The sequence below is a fragment of the Platalea leucorodia genome, assembly GCF_965183815.1.
Source record: "Platalea leucorodia genome assembly, chromosome: 10".
In the NCBI taxonomy this organism is placed as follows: domain Eukaryota; kingdom Metazoa; phylum Chordata; class Aves; order Pelecaniformes; family Threskiornithidae; genus Platalea; species Platalea leucorodia.
This window is the reverse complement of record NC_138832.1, coordinates 25,373,159-25,391,278: the sequence shown is the minus strand read 5'-3', so window position 1 is coordinate 25,391,278 and position 18,120 is coordinate 25,373,159. Positions and strand designations below refer to the sequence as shown.

General features: G+C 61.2%; 1 protein-coding gene across 1 annotated transcript; it reads right to left on the bottom strand.

The window, feature by feature from the left end:
* Nucleotides 1-12,399: 12,399 nt before the first annotated feature.
* RPS4X (ribosomal protein S4 X-linked) lies at nucleotides 12,400-16,933 on the bottom strand. The gene is made up of 7 exons (XM_082323501.1): nucleotides 16,901-16,933; nucleotides 16,615-16,692; nucleotides 15,836-16,016; nucleotides 15,292-15,389; nucleotides 13,985-14,156; nucleotides 13,167-13,324; nucleotides 12,400-12,562 (listed from the first exon to the last, which is right to left on the bottom strand). The coding sequence occupies exons 1-7, from the start codon at nucleotides 16,901-16,903 to the stop codon at nucleotides 12,461-12,463; spliced, it is 792 nt and encodes a 263-aa protein (XP_082179627.1). The 5' UTR covers nucleotides 16,904-16,933; the 3' UTR covers nucleotides 12,400-12,460.
* Between the last annotated feature and the right edge of the window lie 1,187 nt (nucleotides 16,934-18,120).

Here is an 18,120-nt window from a genome sequence, read left to right as displayed (position 1 = left end):
AAATCCACCCTCCCCCGCCCCCAAATACAAACAAAAACAACCCCCACGACCTTGTATTTTTTGCCTTTGGGAGCTCATCCCTGTCTCAGCACGAAGCGCAGACGACCCGTATCCCGATTTGCACGTGACGAATCCGTGTTCGGAAGAAATAGCCCAGATCCGTAAGACTGGTGTTATTTTGCGGGTTTTAACAATCGCAACGCAATCGCATCGACCGACGCGTTTGTGACAAAACTCATTAACTTCTAAACGCAGCACCTCCTTGGGTAAAAAAACGTGTTTGAGACTGAAAACAAAATGATGATTCAGAGCTCCCACTCCTGATGGAGCCGTGGGGGAAGGAAGGAAAGTGAAGACAAACAGCAGCAACATCAAGTGAAATTCGCCTCCAATTCCGAGCACGTGCCTAAGAGACTCTGCAAGTCCACACCTCAATCCTAGGAGCGACTAGCCCTTTTCTGGAAGGACAAACTTCCTTACTTCAAAGTCCTAGACCGAAGGCTCCACGGAACAGAACGTGGACCGAGCCACAGGACACCGTGCCATCCACGCCCGAACGGCAAAGAAAAATCACGGAAAACTAAACTTAAGTATCAGTTCCCATCGAGCTTCATTCCTTACGTTTCCACTGGCACCTAGGTGCTCAAAAATGAACTCTACTGACACCGCGTATTACTAACAATTTACTTCTGCGAATCAAAACAAAAGGCTATTTCCAGCTCGCCCATCCAATTAGCACGACCAACCAGAAGTGAAACACCGGAGCCTAAAGAAGGGAACAGGCAGCTCTTCATTTCTCCTAGAGCAAAGTCTGTTCTTTTGCCTGGAAGGCAAACATCCGTAACGCCCAAGGGAGCACTGCAGGAACGAGGTGCGCTCTCTTACCTGCAGTTTGTCCTCGGCTTTTCTGCACGGGCAGCAGATTTGCCTTTCCTCTGGCTTTGATGTGGCGCACCCGTGGCGTCCTTGAACCGGCAAGTGTTTCTCCCCGCTCCCGCAGCCCCAGACGCGCCATTACCTGAGCAGCGAGCGGAATCAAGCACGCAGGATTTTCTGCACGGGACGCAGAAGGTGACACTGGAAAGGAGGAGGCAAAAAGAGAAGCGGTTTGCCCGGCAGCCACGACCATAGAAACTACACCTGCCGGCATGGCCCGGGGAACCAACGTGGCCGACCAAAAGCCCCGGGCTCCAAGATGCCGCGAGACGCAGCCCTCCCTGCTTTTGGACCCTGCGGGGACACCGTTCCCCACGACACCGCCGCACGTGGAAGCCCCGCCGAGCCCCCAGCGCGGCTCCGGGCAGCCCCCGCCACCGGCTCCGGCCGGCGCCCCCCCACCGGCGCCGACCCGGCGCCCCCCCGCCGCCCGGCCCCGGAGCAGAGCGGCTCGGCGCCCCCCCCGCCGCCCGGCCCCGGAGCTCAGCGGCTCGGGGCGGCGCCCCCCCGCCGCCCGGCCCCGGAGCGGCTCCAGGAAGCTCCGCCCGCCCGCCCGGCTCCCACACGGCACCGCACCCTCCCCGCTCCGTGCCTCCCACCGCCCTCCTCGGGGCTTTCCCCGCTCACCTCCTCGCTGCCTGCAGCCGCAGCCCAACGACCGCTCCGCTCCGCTCCCCTCCGCCCCGGGCTCACCCTGGCCCCTGCGCGCGGGGAACCTCCGCCCACCGCGCCATTCCCGCCCCCGACGCACCGCGCATGCGCTGGCGAAGCTCCGCCCTCCCCGCGGCAAACCCCGCCCTCTGCAGCAAAGCTCCGCCCTGCACACACCACGCATGCGCCAGCGAAGCTCCGCCCTCCCCGCGGCAAGGCTCCGCCCCACGTGGCAAAGCTCCGCCCTGACACAGCGCGCATGCGCCCGTGGAGCTCCGCCCTCACACGGCAAAGCTCCGCCTTACCACCGCAACGCTCCGCCCCCCGCGGCTAAGCTCCGCCCCCGACACAGCACGCATGCGCCAGCGAAGCTCCGCCCTCCCCGCGGCAAGGCTCCGCCCCACGCCGCAAAACTCCGCCCCGACACAGCGCGCATGCGCCCGTGGAGCTCCGCCCTCACACGGCAGCGCTCCGCCCCCCGCGGCTAAGCTCCGCCCCTGACACAGCACGCATGCTCGGCCAAAGCTCCGCACTTCAGGGCAAAGCTCCGCCCTCCCACTGCAAAGCTCCGCCCCCCATGCACTGCGCATGCGCCAATGAGGCTCCGCCCTCACGCGGCAAAGCTCCGCCTTACCACCGCAAGGCTCCGCCCCCCGCGGCTAAGCTCCGCCCCTGACACAGCACGCATGCTCGGCCAAAGCTCCGCCCTTCAGGGCAAAGCTCCGCCCCCCCCGCGGCAAGGCTCCGCCCCCTACACACCGCGCATGCGCCGGTGAAGCTCCGCCCTCACATGGCAAAGCTCCGCCTTACCACCGCAACGCTCCGCCCCCCGCGGCTAAGCTCCGCCCCCGACACAGCACGCATGCGCCAGCGAAGCTCCGCCCTCCCCACGGCAAGGCTCCGCCCCACGCGGCAAAGCTCCGCCCTGACACAGCGCGCATGCGCCCGTGGAGCTCCGCCCTCACACGGCAAAGCTCCGCCTTACCACCGCAACGCTCCGCCCCCCGCGGCTAAGCTCCGCCCCCGACACAGCACGCATGCGCCAGCGAAGCTCCGCCCTCCCCGCGGCAAGGCTCCGCCCCACGCCGCAAAGCTCCGCCCCGACACAGCGCGCATGCGCCCGTGGAGCTCCGCCCTCACACGGCAGCGCTCCGCCCCCCGCGGCTAAGCTCCGCCCCTGACACAGCACGCATGCTCGGCCAAAGCTCCGCCCTTCAGGGCAAAGCTCCGCCCTCCCTCTGCAAAGCTCCGCCCCCCATGCATTGCGCATGCGCCAGTGAGGCTCCGCCCTCACGCGGCAAAGCTCCGCCTTACCACCGCAACGCTCCGCCCCCCCGCGGCTAAGCTCCGCCCCCGACACAGCACGCATGCTCGGCCAAAGCTCCGCCCTTCAGGGCAAAACTCCGCCCCCCCGCGGCAAGGCTCCGCCCCCCTACACACCGCGCATGCGCGGTGAAGCTCCGCCTTACCACCGCAAGGCTCCGCCCCCCGCGGCTAAGCTCCGCCCTGACACACCGCACGGGGTGGTCTCCAGGGGCGGGGCCTGTCGCTAGGGGTGGTGCCCTTCCCCTGCCGGGGAGCTCCAGGGGCGGGGCCCGTCCCTAGGGGCGGGGCCGCTCCACACCAGGACGGGGGCGTGGGCCGGGGCGGGGCTGCAGCGGAGGCCGAGGCGGCCGTGCCAGCAGCAGCCAGCACCTCCCGGGCGGCGAGAGCGGCGCTTCCTTACCGGGAGGCAGCAACGGCTGCGGCGGCATCGCCCCGCGGGCGCCGCGCTGTCGCATGCCCGGTACCGGCCACCGGCACCGGGGAGCACGTGGACGCCACCGCCCCTGCGCGGCTCCCGGCCTGCAGTACCCGCTTTTGGACGCCAGGCGGCAGCACCGAGGCACGGCCAAAACGCCCCACCGCCCCCGGGCGCCACCCGAGCTGCAGTACCCGCTTTTGGACGCCAGGCGGCAGCACCACACCGAGCCCCGCGCTCCGAGCGCTCCCCGCGGGGACAAAGGACTCGCACCCCGGCCCGCCTTGGGCCGCCCGCAGCCGCCGCCGCCGCCTTACGGGGGGGGGGGGGGGGGGGGCCACAAGCCTCGCCCTTCTCTGCCCCTGCTCCCGCTCACAGCCCACGCAGCCAGAGCCATTGCCTCGCCCCCAAAAAGCACCCAAGCGGCTCGAGCATTTCAGTCCTCTGCACTTGACAGCTCGCAGAGGGCTGCTGGCCCTTTCTCTCCCCGCCCCTCACCCCAGGACCCAGCCGGGGGAAGCAGCGCAGGGAACCTGGTCAATACCTTTGCCTTGGCTCGGCTTTTTTGCCCCCAGAGTAAGCCCCCGGGATTGCTGGATTCATCTGCAGGTGGCATCAGGGGTGGGAGAGTGACACCAGCGAGCCAACAGACCCTGGAGAGATTTTATTAAAAAAAAAAGAAAAAAAAAAGCGACACTGATGACATCCTGAAGGCACGCGAGGAGATACTGAAAGCTGCTTTGTGTGAGAGGGGCAGCTACGATTATCAGGAAGCGGTGCACGCGAGCAGACCGCCGGCAAGCGCGCGATCTGCGAGCGAGCGATACGCCGGTGACCCTCGGGCTCTGCCGCGGTGCCCTCCGCTCATCCTGCGCACGCCCCGGGCTTCCCGCGCAGGGCTTGCCACTTAAATAAGACCTGCGCGATGTTACTTACCACCCTGCCCTGCGGCACGCAAAGGAATTAGACGTGAAACAGGGAAAGCAAAGAGGCCCGTCGGCTGGCCGCACCAGATGGCCGTAGAGCCCTGCCGGTTCCCTCGCCGCTCTGGACGGCAGCGCAGCTCTGCGCTCCCTGCCGCTCCCGCCAGCGAGCGCGGCGCCTGCGCTTTGACCGCCTGCGGCGCGCCAGACTCGGGAGGCTGGAGGGGCTGGTCCGCCGAGGCGGCGGCTGAGCCGCTCGCTTCCTTCGGCTGCCTCATTTGCCGCCTTCAAACAACCGCTTCCACGCTCCCTTTCTTTGTTTCAGACCCCTCTCAACATCTCCTGGCCTGCAAGCCATTTGCAGCAAGCAACACGGCTGAAATACCGTGCTGCTAGAGACCTAGCTGTCGTCTTGCTCCCACGTCCAAAGGCTTTGGGAACCTGAACCCCCTGCTTGTTTTGGCATCGAGACTGCGAGGCGAGAAACACGCCTGGACTCCAACAAGCCAGACGCCTGCCCCGTCGCTCAGCACAGTGCTACGCGGCTGCCCGACCGACACCTTCTGCCGCTAAAACCAGAGCGCGGTTCCCTTCTGAAGAGCCACCGGCAGCGCGGAGAGTCCCTCGCCTTTCCCTGCGCCAGGTCCCCCGGGAACAGCGTCTCGCTCGGACCGGAGCGTGCGGCAGCCTCCGGTCGTCCCAGCCCCTCGCCCGTCCAGAAAGCGCCTGCCTGTAGCAGCGGCAGAACCGCTGCTGCCCAGGGGGGAAAGGAACGGCTCGGGGTGAAGCTCCCCAGGCTGCCCGTGGCCCGTGCGGAGCTGGGGGTCCAGAAGCAAAGGGGTTAGGGGAGGGGTGGAGCAGGGGAGCGGGGGCGCGAGACTGGAGGGCAGGGGACACGGGGGGCACAGCCCAGGGAAAAAAAAAAAAAAAAACCCGCACGGGGGGAAAAACCTTGTGTGGGGGGACGTTCGGGTGGAGAGCACTCGGGAGGGCGGAGAGACACGCAGAGGAGGACAGGGGGGAGGAGACGGACACGGACGGACGGACGGACGGCGGCTATGTGTGGGTACAAAGGTGCACGGGGGGACACGGGTGGGGATGACCTACACCAGGGGGTCCACCCGGCATAATCCACAGCAGATAACTCACCTGGGATAACCCGCAACGGATATTCCGCTCCGGAGAAGGAATCCACGCCAGATAATCCCCAGCAATGCCCCTCAAACTGTCCGCGGTTCACCCCAGATTTGGCCCAAATTGGCGCGGGTTTTTCGTTTGGGGTTTTTTTGTTTGTTGTTGTTCTTCTTTTTTGTTTTTTCTTTTACATCATACAAAACTTGGGGGTTTCTGCTTTTCCAAAATATTCAGTTCTGGGGTTTTCCGGCGCTTTTCCACATCATAACAATGGGTCATTTTTGGTTTTCTGCGTTAAAATGCGGGGGGGCGTGGGGGGTGTGAGTGTGTGCGTGTGCGGTGTGGTGTGTTTGTGCTTGCTTTCCAGCTGCACAAATCCAGGCGGATTCAGCTTTCCTGGGAGCCCCAAACTGTGTTGCTCTTGGATATTGGATATTTTGCTCTTGGACTTGCATATTTTGACACTTTGATATCTTCGACTTCTCTCTTTAGACTTCGGTATCTACTTACAATCCTACCTCTTTAGACTTAGTTATCTGTTTACACTTCCATAGAACCTTTACTTCGATTACACGGGATACCTACTTAGGCTTACTCGGTGACACAGGGTAAGCGTAGGTACCTCTACCTATCCAGACTGACTTCTGTTTTAAATTCCTTCACCTACATCATCTCTTTTTGCATTTTAAACTCCTTTATTTCTTAACATAGAGACAAGTTCTTTTTTATTTTAAAACCCTATCTATTATCTCCATTGAGATTTTTTAATAATTTCTATAACATAGCAGGTACAGGTTTGTATTTTGAAATCCTTTTACATATATATATACACACACATAAAAACGAATATTATTTTTCAATATATATATATAAAGGCGAGAGATTTTTCTCTACTGCAATGCCTCGCACCCGTATTTCCAGTTCTTCACATGGTTAATCACACACACACACACGAGTTTTCAGGCATTTTGGGACTGTGACCCCCCTTCTCTGGGGGGAAACCTCCCCGTGACACCTTCATCCCCCACTCACCTGCTCCTCTGTTTCATCATCACGCCCCCGCCCCCCGTGACGTTGGGGGGCCCCAAATGACATCATCACCCCCCAGGCCCCTCCACACGCCTCCACACTTTTTAATCACCCCCCCAAAAAAGGCACAAAACAAGGAAAACAGCTACTTTAATAATGCCATTTACATATGTAGGCGCCCCCCCCGAAAAGGGGAGCTCCGCCAGAAAAATAAAATGGGGGCAGCCCCCCCAAACGGCTGTAGCCCCCCCCGGCCCCCGTCCCGCAAGCCGGCGGCTGCCCCACGCCGCGGGGGGAGCCTGCCGGGGGACGGTGCCGCACCTCTCGCTCAGGCTCTGCTCTGCCGTGCTCCCCCTCCGTTCCCGCGCTGGGACGGGCTCCCCGGGGCAACGAACCTCCCCGCTCCCTCTTGGCCCGGGACTCGCCCCACCACGCAGCCCTCGCTGCCGCACCCGCGGGGCACCCGCCGGAGACAGAGCCGGGAGCCTCCAGGCACGGGGCCGGCCCCTTACCCTCGGGACGCTTCACGACAGGCAGGCCAACCTGGGCCAGGGGGTACCTAGCGAGCATCACGAGACGCTTGCAACAAGACACCTGAAAAACAAAAAGCCCAAGCGATATTTCAGCATGTGAAAAAAATAGCACAGCAGCGAGTAGAGGAATTCACTCAGAGCAAGGGAGAGGAGAGCAGTTGAGCTCAAGGAGGATTCGAGGTAAGCAGGTCAGCTCCAAATACAAGACATCCTTTAAAAGCTAGAGCGACCTGAACGCTTCCCATCAGCATTAAGACTAACCGGTACGATTCCGAACACGTTCTTCGCATACAAGCACACGCTCTTGCCGGCGTTGGAAAACGTCTCACCCCTTCCTTACGGCACGGCTGCAGGGAGACGACCCTGCGAGGCTGCAGGACGAGGGCGTACCGCAATCAGAATCTACGCTTACAGGTCCGCCGCAACAGCTACGGCCCTCGCAGCTGCTGCTGCACATCTTGCTGGCTCGGTCGACAAAGCTGGAAGCGAAGCGTAACGCTTTCGAGGGTAAAAGGAAAAGCAAAGGACAAATCGCAGCAATTCGCTTTGTACAGGCAAGTCACTGAACTCTTCTAAAATGATCCAAACGACAATTACAGCCACGAAAGAGGAGTTCAAGAGAGGAAAAGGAGAGGTCGGGCAGTAAAAGAGCTCTGCAGGCTGCCACCAGTCAACATTGCACTCTTTTTTTTCTTTTAAATCCACCCCCCCCCAAAATACAAAGAAAAAACCCCATGACCTTGTATTTTTTTCTTTGGGAGCTCATCCTTGTCTCGGCATAGTGTCTTGTTAGAGCATGAAGTGCAGATGATCTGTTGCATTCATTACATTTCAAGTGGCATCTAGGTACTCAAAAAGTAACCACACTGGCAGCACGTATTACTAACGATTTAGTTATGCATCTAAAAAAAAAAAAAAAGGCTCTTTCCAGCTCGCCCATCCAATTAGCACAACCAACCAGAAGAGAAACACCGGACCCTAAAGAAGGGAACAGGCAGCTCTTCATTTCTCCTAGAGCAAAGTAACTCCCAAGGGAGCACTGCAGGAACGAGGTGCGCTCTCTTACCTGCAGTTTGCCATCGGCTTTTCTGCACGGGCAGCAGATTTGCCTTTCCTCTGGCTTTGATGTGGCGCACCCGTGGCGTCCTTGAACCAGCAAGTGTTTCTCCCCGCTCCCGCAGCCCCAGACGCGCCATTACCTGAGCAGCGAGCGGAATCAAGCACGCAGGATTTTCTTCACATGATGCAGAAGGTGACACTGAGAAAAAAAGAGGCAAAAAATCAACCTGTTTGTCACACCCAGCCAACGGTGAAAACACAGGGGAGGATTCTGCCAGAGGGGCTGCATGGAGCCAGGCCGTGCACCTCGGCACCTCCGGCCAGCCGGTTTCTCTCCCCTTTGCCAGGTACCAGGGAGACACCGCCGCCTCGTGCTGCTACTTCGCTCGCGGCCCCTCGCAGCGCGGCTGTCCCAGGACAGGCGGGGGACCCCCACCTCACCTCTGCCCTCAGGAACGGTACCGGGAGAGACCCTCCATGCAGAGAGAGGCGCATGGCATGGATTTAGTTCCCGAGGGAAGATGCTGGGCTCCCCACTGGCAGAAGGATGACTCGCCTCCCTGCTGCTCGGAGCTCCTTGCTGGGGACAGCTGTGCCATGCCAGGTGTGGAGTCCCGCCGACAGATGCTCCAGCAAATAGACCCTCCAGCTAATTGCAGCTCCTGCTCATTATACCTGTAGGTAACTTTGCCTCTGGCTAACGCGTGCTCCAGACAGTGGACACCCTGTCCCTCTCCACAGCTCCTGCTTGCTACAGTTCTGGCTACTTGAAGCCCCAGCTCTGCGCTGAAGCTGCAGTTGATTTCAGCTCCTTCTCCTTACAAGCTCCAGCTATTTGCAACAGTCTGGGCTTTTGACAAGATCGTGAATCAATCACTGTCAAAACTTGAGGATTAGGATTAAACATCATAGTTGTACATTGTAGAAATGTTAATTAGTTTGTATTATTAATTAGTTAATAACTATTCTAAGCAGTGCACAAAGAAAAGCTGGACTCAAACAGGGCGTGCGGGGCCTGGAAAGTGCCCTTTCCCTCCCGGAGACCACCTCAGGCATTGAGTTCAGCCTGGTGCATGCCAGCCTCCCAAACTTCAGGTTCCGACACGACCAGACCCCCACTCTGCGGAGGGTCCACGCACCCTGCCCACCCTCTGCTTTCCTCTGCAGCCCCCAACATCCTCCCACCCCCCTCCAAAACCAGCCAAATGCTTCTGCTTTTGGCCCCCAAACCAGCTCACTTAGTGGCTATTTCTGAGCCCAAAAACCCAGCTGCTGAGCCTGTTCTCAAGTCCCAAAAATGCAGGACTGGACCTCTGTTTCTGAGCCCAAGGCCACACAACTCAATTGGTTTCTGAGCCCCAAAAATAGCCCCATGACCCTGTTATCAAGCCCCAGGACCAGAAGACCTGGTCTCCCTGCTCAGGCCCCGAACCAGCTCACCCCCTCTGCTTTCCAGCCCCCTTTGCAGTCCCCATGTGCACTGCTGGGGGGGGGGGGGACACCGTAGCCACCCCTCAGCCCTGCACCCCCGGGGCCTCACACACAGTTTTGGGGAGTGCCTGGGGACTGCGGAGGGCCCGGCCCTACGCCTCTGCAGGGCAGCACCAGCACAGACAGGGCATCGCTTTACTATTGCCGTTTCGGGCTTTATTTCTCCGGCATCATCAGCACCGCACTCCACACCCCTCAGGCTGAAGGACCGCCGCGGGGAGCCGGGCATAACCACACCGCCTCCTCCAGAACTCACTGCAGCTCTCGCACTCGGCACTGCCGGGAGAATTGGCCAGTTCAGACCCTTCTTCCTCCTTCTCTCCTCCCTTCCTCTTCTGTCGCTCAATTGTCCTCCCGTCTGTCTTATGACTCTTATGAGACGAGGCTTCCTAGACATGTAGCCTCACTCACTTGTGCACTACGCGGCTGTACCATACTTTGGGTTATGCATACAGACCCTGTGGTTCATGTTGGTGTTCTCGCCTGCTGCTGGGTCCCTTGGACCCCCCTCAAATTTTTGGGGGGAGCATCCAGATGCCTGGATCCTCCCCTGTCCCTCCCCCCAACAGTGTGGTCCCCCCAGTGCTCCTCTGTACCCAGAATCCTTCGCCCCAGGATGGGGCAGGGAGATCCATGGCCATGAGCAGCCAGTTTCTCCAGGAGAATGCTGTGGGAAACTGCGTCAAAGGCTTTACTAAAGTCCAGGTAGACAACATCCACAGCCTTCCCCTCATCCGCTAAGTGGGTCACCTTGCCATAGAAGGAGATCAGGTTAGTCAAGCAGGACCTGCCTTTCATAAACCCATGCTGGCTGAGCCTGATCACCTGCTTGTCCTGTATGTGCTGCATGATGGTACTCAAGATGATCTCCATGATCTTCCCCAGCACCGAGGTCAGGCTGACAGGCCTGTGGTTCCCCAGATCCTCCTTCTGGCCCTTCTTGTAGATGGACATCACATTTGCTAACCTCCAGTCAGCTGGGACCTCCCCAGTTAGCCAGGACTGCCGATAAAGGATTGAAAGTGGCTTGCTGAGCACTTTGCCAGCTCCCTCAGTGCCCTTGGGTGGATCCCATCTGGCACCATAGACTCGTGGGTGTCTAAGCAGTGTAGCAGGTCGCTGACCATTTCCCCTTGGATTACAGGGGCTTCATTCTGCTCCCCATCCTTGTCTTCCAGCTCAGGGAGCTGGGTACCCTGAGAACAACTGGTCTGACTATGAAAGACTGAGGCAAAGAAGGCATTAAGTACCTCAGCCTTCTCCTCATCCTCTGCCACTACATTCCCCCTGCATCCAATAAAGGACGGAGCCTCTCCTTAGCTCTCCTTTGGTTGTTAATGTATTTATAGGAGGAGCCAGGGGCCTTGGCTGAGGAGGGGGAAGATGACAGTGACACAGAGCTGTCCCAAGGGGAAGACAGCACCACCAACAGCATCTAGGTCATTCCCTTGGTGCTGGAGCTCTTCCAGGACCCCCGCGCTGGTCCCCAGGAGGAGCCTGGCTGGCCCAGCAGCATGGGCACAGAGGCAGCAGGAGAGGCAACCTGCAGAGCACGTCTCCTGCCCCAGCAGGTCCCACGGACAGCGAGCCGGCAGCTTCTGCCCTGGCCAGAGCTCCTGAGGAAGAGGGGCACCACGCACCTCTCGCTCCTGTGGCACAAGAGGAGGCAAAGGCACCAGCTTCTCCTGTGTTTGGTGAGCAGGCTACAGCAGCAGAGGCAGAGCGCCAGGCGCCTGCCCCGCACAGCCCCACAGCCTGCGCTGCCACTCTGCGGGACACAGCCCAGTGCGTCGTGAGCGAGGTCCTGGGTGAGGCTGCAGCTGTGATCCAGGGACCTGGCCAGCAGCCAGCGGAACAGCGGGACCTGGCACACAGCATGGATGCAGTGACAGCAGCAACAACACCTGCAGCACCTCAGGTCACCGAGTCTGCCTCGGCTGGAGAGCCTCAGGGAGAGGCCAGCACAGCCCCTCTCGTCCCAGCGGCACGTGAGGATGGAGAAAAGATGGTTTCTCCCATGTCTGGAGACCATCGAGAGGCCAGCACAACCATTGGATCCCCGGCAGCACACGAGGCTGAAGTGGCGTCTTCGCTGCCTCAAAACCCTCTGGCAGATGCTGGCACACCCCACCTTGCCCCAGCAGTGGACAATGAAGGAGATGCAGTGGCTTTTCCCTTGGCCTGGGACCCTTGGCACCAGGTGAGCCAGGCGTGCGTGGCTGGCACTAGGCATGCTGAGGCGCCAGAGGCAGGCACAATGCCCGAGCTGTGTGTGGCACTTGCCTTTGCTGGACTTCCTGGGGTCCCTGGCCCCCCATTCCTCTGCGCAAACCAAGGCCCTCCCAAGAGCTGCCTGGCTGTCAGCGTCATCCTGACGTGCTCCACCTCCGGAGAAAAGGCACTGAACAAGAGCAGCCCGCGATGGACCTCCCAGTAAAGAGACACCAGCCAGGCTCAGGACGCCAAGTGCCACCACCCCCGAAAGCCACCAGCCCCGGAGCCCAAGCAACCGGGCAATGCGCCACCCACCCCTGCCGCTGGTCACAGAGCCTCCCCTCTGCTCAGTCTCACGGCCGGGGGCAATCCCAGAGGGCCTCAAGCCTGTCTGGCACCACTGGTCTGGGGAGAGCCCAGCTGGCTCTTCCCTGTCCCCTGCTCCTCCAGCGTGTCCCAGGGAATGATGTCCAGGAGCATTTGTGTCAACACCTTCCCAGGGATGGAGCGGCCTGGAGGTTCTCCCACCGCTCCTCCTTGCCTTTCTGCAAGACGGCTCTGGCAGTTGCTCATGTCGCCAGGAGTCTCCCCACATCAGCCAGCCCTTCCAGAGAGCAGCAGAGCGTGGCTTCACACTGGCACGGCACGGCTCCCCCCAGCCCTGGGATGCTCCCCAGCCAGTCACACAGCCATTTGGTAAACGGTTTAATTAATATACTGAAAGGACCACTGCTGGCCCGAGCTGGAGTTCACCCGCTGCTCTGCTTGGCCGCCAGCCTCTTGTCTCTCTCTTCAGCAATGGTCAGGCGGATGCCCTTTCCACGGGGCAGGGAGATCCACGGCTTGTTGCCCTGCAGCAAAGGAGAAGCAGCCACCTCACATCATGAAACCCGGACAGGGGCAGAGCTCTCCCTCACAGAGAAAAGCAGCAGCAGTCAGCCCCTGCCCACACTGGGCCACATACACATGGCCCTGGCATCGGCCCAGCAGGAGCCCCTTAGGAAGGTGCCAAAGGTGTACAGGCCTACATCTGCTTCTTTCACTCATGGCCACGAAGAATGCACTTTGGCCAAAACCGCAGCACCCCCCTTTCCTTCCCAGACAAAAGAGCCCATCGGGGATGGCGAGGGAGCAGAGGCGTTGGGGCAGCAGGTGCTCTCAGTCAGAGCAGCTGCCCAGGTCACATCAAGCTCTGAGCACTGATGGTTTAAAAAAAACACAGGGCTGCTTCTTGAAAACGGCCCCATTCCTAAATTTACAATGCTTCCCCTTCCCAGAGTGGTCAGCGCAGTGCAGGCAGAACCACAGGGAGTGGAGCCAGAACTGGCGCCAGCACTGGAGCTTCACTGCATGGGAAGGCAGCTGCCTACAGAAGACACCAACGCCTCTCTGCTTCAGCCAGCAGCCCCCAACAACAGGAGAGAACCCACCCGCCTTGTGTCCGCGCAGGCTTACTTTGCCAATAACGAAGATGTTGGAGAGCCTGGTGGCAAAGCTATTGCCATTGGCGTCCTTCACGTGAACCACGTCAAATGACCCAGGGTGTCTCTCCCGGTTGGTGATCACCCCAATACGGCCCAAGTTGGCACCGCCGGTCACCATGCACAGGTTACCTGCAGTGAAGGGAGACGGGTGTGACAAGAGCTGGCACAAGGTGCTGTGGTGAAGCCCTTCCACGTGGGCTCTTTGAGGAGCACCGCTGGAGAGGGCAGGGACAGAGCCGCAGTGGCCCCCAGAGCGGCCACCGGAGCACCTGGTGACACCTGCGTCCCACAGGAACCCTCAGGAGCCCCACAGCACTCTGGCCCCAAGGCCCATACCAACCATTCCCCACCACCCTCTCGCTTGTGTCAGCACCAAGGAGGCGACCCTGTACCACTTGTTCCGGCACTGCTCATGGCTCTGCAACTGAAACCTTCTCGCACAGCCAAGAGCCAGGAATCTCTCTAGGGCTGCCCAGAGCTTTCTGCTCACAGACCTGTGAGAGCCAGGCTCAAGCAACCTCTCCACCAGCTCGCTGCTTCTACCTGGTGCCTGCTTGCTCTCAGAATCGCTCCAAGTCCCTGTGCCAAATGCCCCCCACTGCCAGCACGTGGGAAGAATCCCTGCTCCAGCTGCAAGTGGAGATGCCCCAGGGAAACAACCCCTTTCCCAAGGCTGCCACCACTGTCTCTCTACTTTAGAGCAAAGACGTCTCACATTTGTATTTCACTTCCACACTGCTCTCCATGGTAGGGAAGAGTACAGTGTTTTAAGTGTGATGCAAGACCTACCTGTGTCAAACTTGATGAAATCTGTGATCTTGCCTGTCTCCAGGTCAATCTGGACTGTATCGTTCACCTTGATGAGGGGGTCCGGATAGCGGATGGTGCGGGCATCGTGGGTGACCAGATGAGGGATTCCTTTGGTACCCACAAAGATCTTCCTCACCTTGCACAGCTTGTACTGCAAACAAAACCCAACAGTGCTCAGCCGAGGCAGCGAGCGGCACCATGGACCAGAGGACTCTTGTCCCCCAGAGAGCCACCAGCCACCGCAGGCCTCAGACCCCAAGTGACACTCCAGGGCTCGCAACAGAAGCCCAAGCAGTGACTTGCCCAGCTCACTGCCCCAGCAATCCCACCCGTCGGGCTGCCACATGGTTATGCTACAGCCCCACCGGGAAACGCCTCCGCTTCAGGAACAGCTGCCCACCCCAGGTTTCGGCCTCCCCACAAACGCTGGCTGCATTTTCCCAGGAAAGCCTATGCCAGGGCAGTTTCCTCATTTTGCCCTGAAGCCCATGGTCACACAACAGAGGCAGAGGCTGCCTTTCTTCAGGACCAAAGAGAGATCTGTATCCCTCCTCCAGGGCACCTTGGTTTCCCTCCTGCCTTTCACCCCCGACTCCTTCTCAGCCACTTTGGGACTCACGGGACAACAGAGTGGTAGCCAGAAGTAAAAGCGTATCACGGGGCGGGCAGAGAGGCCCCAAACGTGCACCACAGCCAGCTACAGCACAGTCAGCTCTCCCCTCAGCATCACTGCATGCCCACACAGCCTGCCCTTAGGAAGGACACACGAAGGAGAGTGCAGACTCGCAGCTCAGGCATGACAATGTGCTTGGGTTAAGGAAAAATGTGTGGAAGTCGCTCCCCGACACCCAGGGCCAGAGGGCAGTTTTGTAAACACTTCCGTAACAGACAGAAGGAGTTCACGGCTTTTCCACCCCAGGCAGTACCATGTTTCTGACCACTGTTAGCTTGCTGAGCCCTGCGCTAAGGCTCGCCACACCACAGCAGAGCCACCCCTGCCCCAAAGCTCCCTGTGATGGTAACCCAGCCTGTGCCAACAGCGGTCATTTCAAGCACCAGACAATGCACCTGCATCATCTGGGAGCTGCTCTCACGTCACCAAAAGGTTTCCCCCTGCCAAAGGCTTCGGACCCCAACCCTGAAGGCCCTGATCTTCTCAAGGGTGGCATGGACTCAGCTCTCAGGGAAGAAAGCCAACAGCTCCTGTTCAGGAGATGCCAAAGAGGAAACACTGGCCCGACCAAACCCAATTGGGCCCACACTTACGCCAAGCTGAAGCCCCTCACCTTGGCCTCTTCAGCTGTGATGCGGTGAACAGCAAACCGGCCCTTGGTATCATACACCAAGCGGAAATGCTCGCCTGTCTTCTCGATGCTGATGACATCTGATTTCAGAGAGGGAAATAAAATAGCAGCTGTTATCAGCTACGTTACCCGACACTGTAACTCAGCACGAAGTTCACATTTAAAAAGGCCTAGGGACTGCTGAACAACACTTCAGGCGTGAATGACAACGTCAGTATCTCCTTCTTGACCACAGGCTCACACCTTTTACTGTGATACAGTGCAAATTAGCAAAAACTGCCAAAAGGCCGAGTCTGAACAGCAATTTACGCATATGCAAGCAGGCAGTTATAAGCTACAGATATCTGGCTTTGGTATTCATTGCAGTGCACAACTCCAAACCAAGTAACAACTGCTTATGCTTACCTTTTCTTCAACTCCACCAGGAAAGCATCCTTCCCCCCAGATCATGTCAGCCTCGCAAAACAAACCCCTGCCCAGTGCAGCAGAACTGCCTAAGGTACCTGCCCCAGCCCTCCCCGCTCACCCATGAAGCCCGCAGGGTAGGTGATGTCCGTGCGGACTTTGCCATCTATCTTGATGAACCTCTGCATGCAGATCTTCTTGACCTCATCTCCTGTCAGGGCATACTTCAGCCTGTTCCGCAGAAAGATGATGAGTGGAAGGCATTCCCTCAGCTTGTGAGGGCCTGTCGATGGACGGGGTGCCTGCAAACAGAAGCTTTCTGCTGGGTGCTCAAGCACAACAGCAGCATCAGTTGTCCCCAGGGAAAGAATGCTACTGTTCTGCAACTCTCGCAGCAGCACCCAAGGACAGCCGTGTGGAGCCTAACTGCTAAGTAGGCAGTGACAGGCTCCAGATATCTTTTTTTGGTGTTCACAGCACCTTTCCCCCAAGTCTTGCCAGCCTCACAAAGCAGTGCCCCCAACACAGTACAACCATCTACTGACCCACCCCAGCGAAGGAGAAACACCACAACAAGCAGGTCAAAAGAGAGCAGCCAACAACCCCACCGCATATCCCTTGCAAACGGGGTAAACACGAAAGCTGTTTGCAGGGCCCGTAACAGCAAGTACCCCCCTTCTCCCCCGCACTGCCCAGCTGCCCCAGCTCGCCACCCCCCGAGCAGCGCGCCTGAGCACGCCCGCAGACCCCGCCGGGCCCTGGCACCGTCTGGAGAGACTGCCAAGCCGCCCGGGCCCGCAGAGAACGGGAAAGGCCGCTGCCCCGGGCAGCCCGGCCCCGGCCCCGGCCCCACCCCCGGCCCCGGCCCCATCCCCATCCCCATCCCCGTCCCGCACTCACGAAGACGCCCGTCAGCTTGTCCAGCATCCAGTGCTTGGGCGCAGCCACGCGCTTCAAGTGCTTCTTGGGGCCGCGAGCCTACGGGACGGGACGGGACGCGTTACGGGCCGCCGCGAGGCCCGCCCTCCCCAGCCGCCCCTCCCCGGCCCCACCGGGCCCCCACCCCCCCCAGCCCTGGCGGCGGGCTCCCTCCCACGCCCCTCGACGCGGCGGGAGCGGCGGCGGCCCGCGGCGGGCGGCGGATGGCGGCGGATGGCGGCGGGGAGCGTCCGCGCCGCGCTCTCACCATGGCTGCGCTCCGCCGGGAAAGGGCCGCCGCTTCCGGTCCGCCGCTGATATCCGCGGGCGCGGCGGCCGCGCCGCAGGGGCGCCCCCTGCCGGCCTGGAGGCCCAGCGCCGCCCGGTGCCGGGACAGGCGCGGTGCCCGTCGCCCCACGCGGGCCGGGCCGGGCGCTCCCCGCGGGGCCCCGCTGATGTGCGGGGAGGGGGGCTCTGGAGGGGAGGAGGGGTCTGGAAAGCCCCCACCAGCGAGGTCGGGTGCCCCGTCCGCTCCCCGCTGTAAGCGGCCTCGACGGGGGCCCTCGTCCGCTCCCGGCAGCGGGCGGCTGTGTCGGTGCCGGGGGGGCACGGGGGGAGGGTGACGGGATCCCTCCCGGCCCTCGCCGGTGCCATGGGACAGCCCCCAACGTTGTGCCCATGCGGTTTGGGAGAGGGTGTGAGGGTGTCTGGGGTGGCACATCCCATCCCCTCCCCTCCGGGGCGGGGCGGGGGGGCTCGGAGACTCCGGGTGCCCCGGCTGCCCCGAGAGCCGAGCCGGGGGGGGACACGCGTGCCGGGCCACCGCCCTCCCCTCGCCCACGGCCCCTCCCGGGGTGGAGCTGGGACCCCACGCGGTCCCCCGAACCCGACTCCGGGCCTGAGCGCCCGCTCCCGAAGGCAGCTCGGGGGCCAGCGGTCCCCGGCTGGGCTCCCCGGGGAGGCTGACCTGTCCCTCCGGGGTACCGGGGCACCCCCGGCCCCCCGCCAGGCAGCCGAGTGGAGCGGCCCCGCACCGGGCGGCCCCCAGCGGGTCCCCGCAGCATCGCTCCCGCAGCGGGGCGCGGGCGGGACAGAGGTCCCATCCTCGGGGGTGACACGATGGGGACCCCGCGCAGGCGGCACCCCGGGCGCTGCCGTAAAGCCGGGAGGAGGCACGGGAGCTGCGGCGGGCAGATCCTCCTCCCACCCCGGGCCGCTTCCCACGGGGTCCCACGCGGAGAGGGACCTCCTCGTCCCCGCCCCAGCACCGAGCTGGATGGGGAAAGGGACGCAGCCGGGGGGACAACGGTCCTTCAGATTTTATTAGACAGCAGCTTGAGGCCTCCGCCTGCCTCCCACCGAGGCGGCTCCGCGCTGGGGGCGGGCAGCGCGGCCCCCCCCCCTCCTCCAGCCCCGAGGGCGGCCCCGCCCCACCCTCGACCGGGCCCCGAGCGCTCCCCGCGCCCCCAGCCCGCCCGCAGCGCCGGC

Bases quoted from the DNA above. Each gene is read 5' to 3' on its own strand.
- RPS4X (XM_082323501.1), bottom strand. The intron at 16,017-16,614 runs GTGAGTGCGGGA...TTCTGTTTGCAG, and splicing joins ACAAGCTGACGGGCGTCTTC to GCACCCCGTCCATCGACAGG. The intron at 13,325-13,984 runs GTAGGTCTTGCA...CCTTCACTGCAG, and splicing joins TTTCATCAAGTTTGACACAG to GTAACCTGTGCATGGTGACC.